At 37.7% G+C, this 14,956-nt stretch overlaps 3 protein-coding genes and 1 long non-coding RNA gene across 5 annotated transcripts; 2 read left to right on the forward strand and 2 right to left on the reverse strand.

Moving 5' to 3' along the window:
• Nucleotides 1-3,540: 3,540 nt before the first annotated feature.
• On the forward strand, nt 3,541-4,586 carry LOC110844198 (thiopurine S-methyltransferase). The gene is made up of 3 exons (XM_022090343.2): nt 3,541-4,138; nt 4,223-4,289; nt 4,368-4,586. Exons 1-3 carry the CDS (start codon nt 3,622-3,624, stop codon nt 4,525-4,527), a joined length of 744 nt encoding a protein of 247 aa, XP_021946035.1. The 5' UTR covers nt 3,541-3,621; the 3' UTR covers nt 4,528-4,586.
• On the reverse strand, nt 4,406-5,227 carry LOC118434330. The gene is made up of 2 exons (XR_004833938.1): nt 5,086-5,227; nt 4,406-5,009 (listed from the first exon to the last, which is right to left on the reverse strand). It is a non-coding gene; the product is annotated as an uncharacterized LOC118434330 (long non-coding RNA).
• On the forward strand, nt 4,830-7,313 carry LOC110844145 (zinc finger protein hangover). 2 transcript variants are annotated; one of them, XM_035847583.1, is made up of 5 exons: nt 4,830-5,002; nt 5,096-5,670; nt 5,723-5,771; nt 5,986-6,425; nt 6,516-7,313. In XM_035847583.1, the coding sequence occupies exons 4-5, from the start codon at nt 6,008-6,010 to the stop codon at nt 6,602-6,604; spliced, it is 507 nt and encodes a 168-aa protein (XP_035703476.1). In that variant the 5' UTR covers nt 4,830-5,002; nt 5,096-5,670; nt 5,723-5,771; nt 5,986-6,007; the 3' UTR covers nt 6,605-7,313. The 2 variants fall into 2 exon arrangements, with proteins under 2 accessions (XP_035703476.1, XP_021945972.1); XM_022090280.2 differs by lacking the exon at nt 5,723-5,771.
• LOC110843528 lies at nt 6,810-13,318 on the reverse strand. The gene is made up of 10 exons (XM_022089494.2): nt 12,281-13,318; nt 12,110-12,147; nt 11,954-12,003; nt 10,230-10,499; nt 10,044-10,165; nt 9,744-9,954; nt 9,086-9,174; nt 8,359-9,019; nt 7,993-8,248; nt 6,810-7,922 (listed from the first exon to the last, which is right to left on the reverse strand). The coding sequence occupies exons 1-10, from the start codon at nt 12,332-12,334 to the stop codon at nt 7,322-7,324; spliced, it is 2,352 nt and encodes a 783-aa protein (XP_021945186.1). The 5' UTR covers nt 12,335-13,318; the 3' UTR covers nt 6,810-7,321.
• Between the last annotated feature and the right edge of the window lie 1,638 nt (nt 13,319-14,956).

Genomic DNA, 14,956 nt, shown 5'->3' on the forward strand with positions numbered 1-14,956 from the left:
AAAAGTGGTCGATCCAATCCACATACATAAACGGCTGAAGGAGTGAGAAACTATGTAACAATGTGGATTGTGGACGTTATTATTATTACGCTGAATTAGATCTTCTTTGAGAGTGGACGTGGTCTCTTTTTCTTCGTTCTTCACTTTGCATGAAACACCACGCCCTGTGATCATCATGCCACATTTCATTTCCAATCTCACTCACCACACTTTGCCATTTATCTACATGTGTGCATATATTTCACTACACCATTCCATCCCAATCCTGCCTTCTTCCCTGCCAACCAATTTGAAGAGGAACAGGTTAAAGTTTAATACTCGTTTTAGAAGAAAAGATCTGTTATTTCAGAGCAGAATTCCTTTCTTGACTCGTCCGCTATTTCAACAAAAGAGATGCGATGGATGGGTGTGTATCTATATAAAGAAGATATGTAAAAGTATATATCTACATACGTAAACTAGAGTGCAGTTTAAAACGGTGGAGTTGATTTGTGACAGCACAACAACGCAAAAGATTTAATATAACTCACGTTGCAAATTACATGGGATCAGATTTTGCGCTTCATGAGTTGTTCGCTAACATCTTTATTAAATACGATTGCTGAAAAATATGGTTACTTCGTTACAACGTACCAACAGTTGGTGCAGCATGCTTGGGGTCATTCTTACTTGAATCATTACAGCTAATCTATAATCCTTTAGGAGAACAATTGAATGGGTTGTAGTAGTGTTTGCTCAAGTGAATGAGGAACGATTTCACGATACAATAAACCATTCATCATCCAGTAGTCCACCGCGGATCCACACCCTTGTCGTCGTCGTAACTGGTCAATAATCTCTAGTCGACTCTCAAAACAAGATCATCATACCACAAACAACCGATTCTTCCAAGTCAACCGACAGAAGCGCAGAACGTGGTATCAGTTGTCGATCGATTGTCCTGTCGCGCACTGTGTGTGCAAAAATATGCATGCATGTGGTAACATCCAAGACAATTTCATTTATCCGCATGCGATCTAAATAAAGTTGCTTTTTGCGACTTCATTCGCTCTTTTCGCTTCAACCTTATAATTTAATCAATTTAAGAAACTGAGGTGTGAATAATTGCGCATCTTTGAGACAATACTGGTTTGACTACATGGACAACTGGCTCAATCAAGGGAATTAGCAAAAAATATTTTCCTAAGAAAACTCAAAGTTTGAGAGACAAGAGCGTCGAACGAATTTACACCAACGAAGAAGAAGAAGGGAGAAGCGTTTGACAGGTGTAATTGATTACATTAATCGCCAGCTTAAATCGTAACGTGGCCCACCCAAAAGTCAACGAATCCTAGGAATGGACCACAGGCCTCATTAAAAACAGTATTGATCTGATCTTAATCATTTTGGGGAATGAATATGATTGATGAATCCGTCTCTTTGAATTCACACACGACTCATGCATAAGCTCATCACTGTAGCATTACAAACAAAAGATTTGCCGGCCGGTTAGTCATCCTGACCTTGCAAAAAATTAAAGTACACCACCCTCGCAACCATTGACCTCTCGCTATGCACATGGACGTATTGTAGCGTCGATCTAATGTCGGGAATGTTGGATAGCTCGTTCCGAAAATAGTCGTGATGCGGCAAATATTTATTTTTTGTAAAATGATTGGCAATCAATTTATTTGTTTCAACGATAATGTGGGTGTGGAGGAACTGCAGGCTTAATCAGAGCATAAGCATTTCTACATGGATGCGGTACTCTCAGGTTTGCCTTTAAAGTAGGCAGTGTAGGTTGATTTCCATCAAAAACTCTCGGTGCACCAGATATTGCACATTGATTACAAATGGATTAAATGTGAAAAAAATGGACAATAATGTCGTATTTATCATCCCATCCAAGAATAGTTTACTATGATTCAGTTTCCTTCCTCTACAGAGGAATGTGACAGATATGCATCTGATCCCTCACTGTAATTTTAAATCCTGTGGTCACTGCACAATAATTTAACCTTGCCCACTCCACATAATGGAATTTTAGACGTTGTTTTGAATGTAACGTTAATAGTGGAATGTACTTTGTTAAAGTTTTCAGAGGTTGGTTTATATCTCTAATCTCGGATTGAAACAAATGTCATGGAATAAATAATATGTACGACGCAGTTTCCTTATCCTTTCCCAGAGCATCCACCCCGCATGACCACAAAGTCATGATGATCATGGTCTTAAAGTAGCTTGGTAAAAAAGTGAAATGTCCTCTTATTAGAATTTATTTATTTTTGCAGTATCCACGTTTGCATGTGCATACTATTTGCTGAAACAGTTGACCCTGAACTCTTGTAAAATTGGGATTAATACAAATATATTCGCAATCACACGACCAGAGCATTAACTGTATGTATGGGTACATAAGTTCAATGTCAGTCAACACTAACAGTATTAACTTGTGAACTTATCCATGCATGTAAACATGTATGCGTCAATATAATAATATTATACTTGCACGACTAACAATTTGATTTATATATATATTGCTATTGCTGTACTCATGTTTGGTTATCTTTCATACTTTCGTTCACCTTGCAATGACAAAAAACCTTACTTGATGTAACCCGAGCCAGTCACTTTCTATCTTATTGGGATCCCCATTTTACATTTAACCGAAATTAATTTTTTTCTGATTTACAAAATGTATTGAAATTTACTTTATGTTTTTATCCTGAGGCTTATGGAACCATCATTTCCGTCCGTCCGTCTGTGTCGCGATAACTCTCGTTTAATTCAACCAGTACACATAGGGAAAATAAGGAATTAAGTTTGAAGATGAGCAAAACCGATCAAGTCTCTGACCAGTAGGGTCATAAAGATCGGTGGGGTCATTGGTGCAGAATATTCGGCATGGTCGTAGAAGGCTGACAAATACGAAGTTTGTTTGTGCCAAGGGGATAGAACCTGCTGCTTTTTTAAAAATTAGTTGAAGAAAGCTGAAACCATGTATCAAGGAGCAAGGGCACATCAGACTAACTAACATGAGGTCAAATTTAGGAATATTTTTGCGAGATAGACCCAAAAAGGTTGAAATTTTGCATACTAGATTATGTGAGCATTTTTGACAATTACGAATGGCACTCGTATTTGGGTCATCTGGCAAAAATTTAGAACTGCACAGTACTGCACACTGTGAGTTTTAAACCTGGTTTATACCAGGTTTCACGAGAATTCTAAAATTTAATGCAGTCAAGCCAAAACGCACTTATCTCCACTAGTCCATCTACTAACCATTTTCAAGCTTAATTTCGCGTTTGCCATAATGTATGCAGAATTTCAAATTACTCATTAACTTTTATGGTCTCTATCGTTAGACTTAAAGACAGAGAGACAGGCACGATGATTCCATAAGCCCTGGCGCAGGACAGAAACAGGTTATTCCACTCATTTGTTAGTTACATAGATATTAAACGTTAATAAATAAGCACCTGAATGAGTGCATATTGGATGCCGAACAACTCGTGATTGGGACAGAAATGCCGACAGTATAAAAGCCTACTTTTTTCAGAACTGGATGTTCATTTGAAGTCCAAGATTTGGAACTGGAAATAGCTTATCTGAGCATCCACACCACACAGAGCAGAAAAAATGCCTCAACTCGACATTAAACTTCTGGAAGAGAATACCCGATTTTGGGAAAATCGTTATCGGAACAATAACATACAGTGGCATATTGACGACGTGAATCCAATGCTGTTCAAACACTTGAAGACGTTGATTCCATCAGTCACTGGAGAGGTTGGAGAGGGTTCGAAAGCAGATTCCAACCCAAAAAAGATTTTCATTCCCCTCTGTGGAAAAACTAAGGACATTCCGTTTCTCTTGAGCCTTGGTCACGAAGTTTTTGGCGTGGAGTCCTTTTCCGCTGCCATCGAGGAACTCAACTACGACCACAATCTTGAACTAAAGTTTGACCAGCAAAAGTCTCTTTATGAGAGCGAGGATGGGCGACTCAAGATTTACTGTGGAGATTTCTTTACCTGTCCCATTGAAGATTTTGAACCCTTCGATTGTATTTGGGACCGAGGTTCGTTCATCGCCGTCGACTATCATTTTCGTGAAGCGTATGTGGAAATGATGAAGCGTGCTGTGGCTTTAGGAACGGGTATACATAATTACATAAACAATCATAATAGTTATATTTTTTATCAATATTTTATTAAAATATGCACAATTTTAATTTATGTAGGACACAAGTTCAGATATTTGCTTCAAACTGTAAGATATGATAAGACGGTTTATCCTGGTCCACCGAGGTAAAGGTTGAACTATTTTTAAGATACGTGGATTTGCTTTACTTTATTTCTGAAATAAATGACGAACTTCTTTATTAGGTGTGTTGACCCAGATGACATTGAAAAGTTTTTAGAACCTTGGGCTTCAGTTCAGCAATTGGACAGGTATCCAGTTTCGGACGACTCACCGATGAGAATGACGGCAGGAGATGTCGGGGATCTCGATGAAATTGCACTGTTCCTCACAAATAAAAATTAACACCTTCCTTGAACGCCTTATGGTCACTACGAATATAAAATTTGAATTTTCTTAACAACTTTCGTCTCTTTGTTGTTGCTTTAATTTCGCATAATATTTACAAACGGGAGCATAACCATCATCAAGAAATTAGGCTTTTGGGGCGTACATACATAGATATTTTGACAGATCTTTGCGATCTCATATCATATCTACAAAGCTATTTTGTTCTCTCTCGCCATATTTCCCAAAACGTGACAAAAAGTTCAATAAAACAAGGCTGAAATGTGTTTGAGGATTAAGCCAAAGCCAGTCGTGGCGTTTACCATAATTGTTGTCACTCTAATAATTCCACCACCACTATGCAGTTCGTTTCTGAATGTGGGTGGGGGTTCCAGCGGAAACAGTTTCAATTTTGTTCTCTGGCTTCAGCAAATTTCAGATAAGTTCAAGACCTTGAATCCCGTTCCAGACTCCACCTCGATTGGCCCCAGATGTAAAAACTACATATTATTTGAAATCTCTACTCTACACCATTTACTTTGGCACTTATTATTATACAAATCAAATTAACTTTACTTTTTTGCAGTCACATACTCCCCACAATGCAACAAGGCTCTAGGACGATATTGCTCGCGTGTGGCGTGCCAGTTCGCGATTTATATTATTTACAGGGACTGCCCTTATTCATATCGATGCTGTCCATACAATTCGCCTTAAGAGATTGGTCCCCTTCGGAAGTGTAATGTCCTGAAAAAAATGCTCGGACTTGCATAGTTCACGCCAAAACTAATTGAGGACCGTCTCAATCTCCCCTTCCAATCAAGGCAAGGGTGGACATGAATCTCATTTGGCCTTTGTATCACGCACAGAGCTGTATACATATTCATGCCTTTAAAATCTTATACTACACACACTGGCGTTTATCTAAATCGAAATTTTTCTAATAAACCAGTTTTGTCCATGATATATTTCCAGAAATCATAAATAATGCAAATCTATTAATAGTAATTTTAAAATGAAATGACCTTGCCCTCGTCAAAATCACCGTTTCACTTTCTTGTGCTCCTCGCATTTCCTGGAAGAGCGGGACCACTACACACAAACAACCACACGCACAGTCCAGCCACATCCACGTGAAATTAAAAATTCTCCAGGTGCCAGGTATTTCACAAAATTACAAATTAACATCCATTCATCCAGGTTAATTGAGTAGGAGCGGGGGTGGCTGCGGGGGTGGCTTGACGATTGTTGTCTAAACCTAGGTAAACATCAGCCTTCAAACTTTATTTCGTGTAGAATTGCTTTAGCTATATTTAGATTAGATTTGATATACGAAATTAGAACCTTAATTGATCTGAATTAAAATCTACGACTTGTATGACCAAAAATATAATGTATTTCTTAGTCGACCGACCGCGTATTATGCGGTCGGTCTATTAACGGTAAAACTATATTGTTTGAAACAATTTGTTTCAGAAACAAAGGGGAAGGAATAACCATGAGCCAGGAAGAGGATGCAGTCGTACCAGAAGTACCTCCGCCAGCTGATGATGACGGCGAAAAGAATAACTCTGATAGCGACGACGATGACGAAGAATCAGGTTCTCAGGAACAAGACACGAATGGGACTCCAAATGGAACAAATGACGAGAACTTTCAACCCAACTCGGCCTCATCAGGTCAAGAAGAAAACCTTCTTTCTGGGGCGATACCAATTGTGGGGATAATTCTGGAGGAGGTCGGAGACGATGGGGAACCATTTGGAGGTAGTCAAATATTTGGAGGCAGTCAACAAGTCGACTCGGACGTCGACCAGTTTATAAGCAACTCACAATGTTCCGTCTCGTCGTCATTGAGCATGTATCAGCCTTCTCTCCCCAGTCGATCACCCCACCCTCTGAGAGACTATGAAACTAGTAAGAATTTTTTCAATTTGAATTTAGCTTTGATTTGCTAATTGCCCATTAAAAGATGTATTTTAAAATAATTTCAATTATGTTTTATAGATCAATTGGACGGCTTGTCGGGTTCTTGGCTCAATTGCAATATTTATTCACCAGAATTTGCTAACAATACTGAACGAGGAGACCCCTAAAACTTGGATTGATTGCTATGAAATATTAATAGATGGAATGAATTCACACAAGTGCTAGAAAATTTAGAATTAAGCTAGGACAAATCAAAACTGACGTAATCAGATATTTTTTGTATACAAACTGTGTCGTTTACATTTCGTAGAAATGAATCAACAGTACAGGCGACGACACTATTTTTTTTTCATTTAACCTTTATTTATAAATTGTTTGTTTTATTATAACTAGAACAAGTTTACATTTGAAGCAATACAAAAAAAATGTAAATAATTCTTCCATTTTTCTTATTGTTCATTACTTATCGTATTTTTATAACAATTAAAACAGAAAAAAAAGAAGTAAGTCTATCGTCGCCTCGCCAATCGTTCTTCAGGCTTAAATTAGTGTTTTGTGTATTTTTACGATTCTTAGTCGAATCTTAGGTCCCCTTCTATGAAGGGGACCTTCATCTAGGTTATTTAGGAATAAATTGACAAATGTATGTAATTGTATTTTATATAATCAACAATATTTAATTTATGATCTACTAACAACTAAAGATAAGGTTAAGGTGCTTATTGCCTACCGTCCAACCAATCAATCTCAGCTTTGATACTGAATATGCATATATTAGTACATTAACAATACTATAAATTGTATAAGTTTAAGAATCGGAAAAGTAAGTAGAGATTCGATGATTATTAAATAAAATAAATATATTTGCAAACACTGCGATATAATTATCTAGACTCATTATTATCATCGTCTTTGGATCCCATTGACCCGTCAAAAACGAAGCTATTATTTACGTAAGCAAATGCAAAACCGGGGTGGGTAATCCCATTTTTTCTTCGTCGAGAATTTGGATGGTCCATGATACCTCCTGCCGCTTCCGACCGTCTCCGCCGTGCTGACCGTCTGACAATAGGATGGGCAGAATTGAATAACGAGTCGTCCCCAGCATCCGAGTACATGCTCGACTCTCCTCCAAAGGAGGCGACCGAACTTTTGGAGGCCAGCCTGGAATGCACGTTGTCCAAGGCTTGGAGAAAATCGGCCAAACTGGTTGACTCCAAAGAGATCTTGGACCGATTGTCATCGTCGTGTGCCGAAATTTTTCTGGAAGACGCATTGCTTCCATAGCCATGTAGTCCAGGTGGGAGAGCATCCGTCAATCGGGATTTTGAGCTGATGTTTGAGATTCTACTCTCTTCTGATATTTTCCTTTGCTGGCTGGACTTGCGTTCACGAGCATGGTGGCCGTGAGCAAGTGGGTTCAAATAGGGCCGAATATGTGAATGTGTGTGCTTTCTTTCGAAAGAGTCTGTTCTTGACAATTTCCTAAAATAAAAAAGGTTGTACGGATGAGTATAATGATATTTAACGGCAGATTCTGCTCGTTTCTGCTCACCTTCTACTTGATTCACTCCTAGAAATCTTTCGAGAAGGACCACCGCCGTCTGTTGATGTCCGACTTCCGGACGATATTTTTCGTATAGCACCACTGACTTTTTCCATGATTGTTGTATTTGATGAGGCCTTCGTCCCTTCTCCATGAACTACAACTTGCTGTAAATTGTCCGTTTCATCGCCTTCTTCGATGAGAACTTCTTCATCTGACTCGGACAGAGCCCCCAAATCCCATGGAGGGAGATCATCAAACATTTCTACATAAATTGTTCAAGTAGTTTAAAAAATGCATACTTTAAGTGTAAATAAATATGGATTTGAATATGAACATGAATCATTGGTTAGTCTTTGAAACAAATCTATTCACCGGTTCTATCATAATGATTGGTGTGGGATGTCTCCTGAGGGGGAGGAGGAGTGGAATAATTGGGCTGATCATGATGATGATTACGAACACCAGTGTCCTCCTCCATCAAAACTTCTTGCTCATATTCATTCAATTCTTCCACGGCATCCATAACTTCATGCATGACATTCCCGCTGAGAGCATTGACGACTGTGACGAGCAACTCGTCCACCGTGACCTGTTGTCTTATTGCACTCGTAAAAGTCTTGTCCCTGTCAATATGACTCAAGTCCGAGTCGGAACATCTCCTCACGAGCTTAGGCGTCGTTTTTGGCTGCTCTCCTATCGTGAATTTAACCCCGCCATTCTCCAGAGCACTGGAAGATGCGACCCTGATTTCCGTCAGTTGTGGGAGCGAACTGTGGCGTCGTTCCAGCGGTCTGGAAATGTTGGGTTGACTCTGAGTGCGTTTCGCTTTGGCTTTAAATGCTTCTTCCTCGGACTCGGAGTCGTCGTCGTAAACGGGTTTGATTTTCATGAGGTACAGCTCGTTGACGACCCTTCTCATGTAGTCGATGTCCCGAGAAAGCTTTTCTTTTGTGAAACGAATCGTATTCAAGCGCTTCTCGATTACAACACGAACTCTTTTGTGAGTCATGCCTTTCGAAATGAAGCCAAGAATCTGGAATATGGTGCAACTTTCTTCAATATAAAGTTTTAATTCAATTAATGACAAGTAAAAACGGACCATAATTAAATAGCCCAGGCCAAATGTGATCCAAATTACTATAAATGATTTGTATATCCACATCCAGACCGTGTGCCCATTTCCCATGCCTAAGTAAATCAAAATATAACATGTTCATAAAGTTTAAAACCCATATATTCCAATGTGCATAAAATTTATTATATAATAATCATCGCAGCCGTAAACTGAGACATTTTCCTCATCACGAAAGGGTCTGATAGTCAAAAGTTGCGTGATCTGCAAATTAGCCCATCATTCGCCCATCACTGCTATGTAAATCTCATTTGCATAAATATCGAATTTTGCAACAACAAAAAATTGAAACTCTTCCTATCAAGTGCATATTATCTAATGATATTTTGAAGTATAAATAATGTGTTCAATCCAATTAGACATCTATTTTAAATACAAAAAAGACTAAAATATAAAAACACATGCATTATTCAGACACTTCTTGACCATCAACACATACTTATATTCCCATGTTTTTTAGTATATTATGTATATGTATTCATTCGAGTAGGCTTATAAATAAGTCGCCACGCACATGATCAGCATCAGTCACAGCGATAATACGAATTTGTATCTCAGAGCAAATCAATAATCACCAGAGGAGGCTTAATGAGTATATTTTAAGAATTCTTGGGTTGAAACTTACCTGCGACATAATCTCCAAAGCCAATCGTAGTCAAACTAACAAAGGCGAAATAAAAGGAATCCAGAAATGACCAACTTTCGATGAAAGCGAAGATTATGGCTGGGACAATCATGAACACAACCAGGCCAGGGATCAAATAAAATAGAATCTCGAGCAAGAGTGTAAACTTTTTGTCCGGTTTGTCTTTGGATTTTCTATGAACTTTGACCAACTGAAAAGTATGGAAAAGTTGTTTATTTTTTCCCAAAATTTTCGAGTCATCCTATAAATTTACAAGAAATGATGTAAATAGCTCTATACCCGACTTGAGAAATACTCTCCGAGACCACTCAGTAAAATGGAATTGATAGGAATGCCAAACAATGCATAAACCATGACGAAGCATTTGCTCCATTTTGTGGACGGGGCTAAATGACCATAACCTGAAAATTTTTTAAAGCTAATTAAAGTTAATCCAACATTAAAGTTGCATTGCAATCATTGTACCAATCGTGGTGATCACAGTGAAAGCAAAAAACACGGAATTGTAAAAGTTCCACTTCAACTTGTCGTCGTGGTGGCCGGGGTCTGGAGGCGGCGTGGTCGTGGTCGAAAGGCTGCCGTCGCTTTCGATCTCGTCGGCTGGCAACAGGTCGCCAGCTTCGCATACGGAACTTATTCTGTGAATCACTCCAAGTTTCGCAGACGTCAATGCGTGAATCATTTCCTTGGTGGTTTCATTATGATAAAAGTCTCGGTCCAGCAGCAGCAGTATTTCTGGAAACCAACAAAGTGGGAAAAAACATCAATTGAGTGAACGATCCTAGTTGCAGGTTCTCGTAAAAATTATAAATTGGATCGAGAAAAAAAGTTCTCAATACCTACATGTATGCAAAATGTGCCAATTTTGGTTGTTCCTAAAATCGCATGATATTTACTACAAATATTCGCAAGTGATACGTGCCAGTATTCTCCAGCATAAAAATTTCCATATATCATCACGAAGATAAACACGTACTAAAGTGACAACCTTGCATGATGTATTTACGACCAAGTGTTTTTCTTTCTCATGGATGAAGGGGTTTTAATGCTCCACTAAAAGACCTCAACTGAGGATGAGCTTATGTTTTATAAATGTGAGGATACATATCATGATTTGAAATAAGTAATCATTTTATGAGAAAAAGAATACCACTTTCAAAAATCATACGGAACTTGGGCATGACACACAAAGAAATAAACACAAAAGACATGCGGCGACTTTTGGTTGGTTCATTGGATCATAGACAAAGTTTGTATATGTAATTGTTGGATGTGTTTCATTTAAAAAAAATTCTACAGCCATACGACAAGATTTGTCAGATTGTGGGCTGCTTATGCACTAATTACAGATACGTTGCAAAATATATTCTAAAATCATATAGCGTTGAGTTGACGATTAGAATTTCAATACAGTTTTCCTGGGTTTAGCATGAATATCCTTATATCTATGCATATGTACATATATATAAATACGTCATCTCCCACAAAGTATGAATTTCTACTACATACAAACCTATATTTTTAGCAGTACGATTTTGATTTAACAATTTGCGAGCATTATATAATACACACATATATTGAGAGACGAGACGATCATTACTACAGTTCAACCATAAGACAACCAAGCAATTTTGTCAGTTCTCAGAAAATGCCTTGAAACTATTGGAAGTATGTGCTATTCCTATCGAGTACATATATGGAGCTAAGAATATGAAAAATGGTAAATCTGGACCTAAAAATTTAAATTAGACGAAAAGCGAGATATTTAGAATAGCTTTAAAATCCTAATGAAATATTCGTAATCTTGTTTTTTTCTATGAAGCTGACTAACTATGATACCTTATTGCATGGCTGACAAGAACTTATCAACTCTAACTCCATAAGTCAACTGTACATAAATATCCAAATTCCAGGTAGTTCTACTTGACCTAAATCGGTCGATATAGAATTGTAGAAACATCCAGTAGACAAAGTTTACAAAATTCAGGATTTATGATGCAATATGCTTATGTACATACACTTCGTACAGTATGGAATAGTAACCTTCAAGACTTATTACGTATTTGTTATTTTAGTAACTTAATTTTGACATATCTGGATCGCCACGAAACTAACTAATAAACTAGCACATGGACCATGTGCATGCACAATTTATGATTACTCGCCAACTATGGTTATTTTTTCCTTACCTTTGATATCCTTCCGAAGTACTGAGATTTCTTCCTTCTTCTCAATTTCCCTGTACAATAATAATAATATAAATAAACGGACCGGTTATTTTCGGATCGGATCCATGTTATACTAAATAGTCGGATAAAAAAATCCGATTTACCATCCCTACATACCTGTGTTGCTCAAAATACATGAAAACGCTGCCCCCGAACTGCAAGTGTCCAAATTTTCCAAAAAATCACCATTATTAAAATTTCTTCACTTCAAAGATTATTTACCGGTGCGACATACATGAAGTAGATAACGACAAGTCAAAATTATTTATAAGTGTACAATAAACTTACAAGGAGATACAGGGTGAATAAAACGCATAACAGGAACCACTGCAGAGCTGTCATTTTGATCAACTCAATCGGATGAGCATGTCCACATTCAGAATTTGTTTATATTCGTATTGCTTTAAAATTTTGCAACATGTAGAACATTTTCCTTTTACACGTTTTCATTTCCTCTAGTTTGGACCAGATTACAAGGGATTGGCTTCTCCTTATTTGCAGTACAACATTATTGTCTTTTTCTCGAACGGATCGGTCCTTACAAACTTGACATAATTAATAAAGTCTCTTTTCACGTTTTTTCAGCCCAAAATCTGACATGTTAATCAGCTTCGAGTATTTTAGAGTATTTATTTCACTAAAATTCCAACAAATGATTTCGTGTAAACTGTCAGTATACATTAGTCTCTCAAGGGTCAAGGGTCTTGGCAAATTAGTATTTTTCCGATTTTTTGACAACTTTGTAACTTTCACAATCAGACCCTAACATTTTTTAGTTGAAGATAAGACAACGCTGGTCGTAACATTTGATTAAAGCACAATTGGGCGATTAACCTTAACTGAGCAGAACCTTAACGCGATTCAAGTAGATAAAGTGGGATGGTTGAGAATGGGGGCCAAAGATCTGTAAAGCGTCCAACGCCGCAACCTCGGGCTACAATAACCTCCCTCGCCATCCTGCAGACAGACCAGACCAGCGAAAACTAATTGCGAGAACTTGGTTAGCTTGGTTTGTTCCAAGCAGCAGAAGCCGCATGGTCTCGTTGGTTCCCAGCTCTCTGTTGATCTCATGCAATCTCAACCAACTTAAAAGTGGTGCATATTGTAAGTAAACTCGTCTTTTAACCCATCGATCCTTTTAAATGGTCCATACATTCATTGCACATATTATGTCCAGGATTTTTCCCAGTATTAGCAGTGGTACATATGCGTACGACGTTTTCTTAAAGTACGATCCCTCAGCATAATCTTAAACTTGGTATTATTTTATCCTATGACATTTATCAATGATACCCAAACCGATTACTTCCTGCGAAACATAGGACACATTTCTGCATAGATAAATTATCATCTGCTCTGATGCAGCCAAATTGCATTTAATCTTTAACCTACACATTGACACACTTAATTTAAAAATTATTGATCTTGGATTCCACTATATCCATCTCTTTGATTAAATTACTATGTAATTAACGCGATAAGGTGAAGGTCTCGTCCATGAACGGACAGAACGCAGAAGAAACCGACGATTAAGGTTAGGAATGAAACTGGTATGAATTAAGGATTCCACATTGCCAGGTATTAGTTAATAACTCTGAACTCTGAGTTGTACGATATCTTAAAATGTGTATCAATTACAATTTGTCGCACACGTCTAGTCTTCATCACGTACATAGCATAGTGGTATTTTATGTGTGTGATGATCTGTTCCTCAGGGCAGCCGTCCTTTCCTTATCTTCTTATTACTCCTTGGATGGAAGCAATAATAAATAAATGGACATGTTTTTGTGTTTATCACTTTCCCCACGTACACATATTTAGTGGTGTAAGTTAGTAAATAAATACGAATTAAGGTAGATGACGAGGAATGTTTTATTCCATTCTGATGCTGATACTGATGCTGATGGTGACACGCAAATTTTCAGCGGAATAAATTAATCCAGCGTCTCGAGACATGATTCTCTCGACAGATGATGAGGATGATGTCGCCAATTGGCGATTGGACTCTTCGACTCTCGGAGGTTGGCAGAAATAACTGGAAAATTCCAAACTAATCTGACTAAAATTTGAGTACGCTTACACAGTTTTTAAATGTCTCCCATTGTTACGAATAATCAATGTGTTTACTGAAGCGGATAGACAAACTGAATACAAAGCAAGCTTTGACTAGTTAAACATCAACAATTTTGCTTATATACTAATTTTCATTAATATTATTATTTTGACGCTCATGCATTCAGTCAACGATGCTTTGTTTTAATTTACGTTTCACATTGCTTGCACACTTTTCAGCGAATAACCTTGATGCCGTAAAAGAGGGGCGAAATATAATTTTCCATCCAATCTAAAATTAAGAAAGCATGAGCTGTTGTACATAATTTGTGGGCTATACTGACGAAATTTCTCCATTTTCAAGTTAAGTCCGTACATGATTTCAAAGTCAGTTATGCCCGTAAATGCTTCTCATCCACTCGGAATACTTGTGGCAGAATTGTGAGACGGCAAAAATTGAAGACATCTCATCTCATTTACTTCATGACCACTTGTCAATCATGATCTAATAAGATTATCTAATTCTGCATCAGATAACTGCTGCTTGCATTAGCATGTGATTATCAATCTACACTTTTAGGCTTCGTTATTGACGGGCGATGATATAATGCATGCTTAATAATAATAAATATGTAGGCGCATCCACCATATTTAATATGGGGGTGATCTCTATGATCTATTGCCTGACGGTTCGGATGTACAAATTCTAAGGTGGTCCATCCACCTAACGTAAGCTGTATAAGGTCCACGGTGTATCTCATTAAAAACGTTCTTTAGAACCTATTTGTACATTTCAAATGCATGGCATAATTAGTAGTTGATTTTGTATGCGTTCTTCAACATTCTTTTTCTTAAATGAAATAAATATCTACGTGTATAATTTGATTGACGAGTACTATTAAATACATAATG

Source organism: Folsomia candida, unplaced genomic scaffold (assembly GCF_002217175.1).
Source record: "Folsomia candida strain VU population unplaced genomic scaffold, ASM221717v1 Fcan01_Sc002, whole genome shotgun sequence".
In the NCBI taxonomy this organism is placed as follows: domain Eukaryota; kingdom Metazoa; phylum Arthropoda; class Collembola; order Entomobryomorpha; family Isotomidae; genus Folsomia; species Folsomia candida.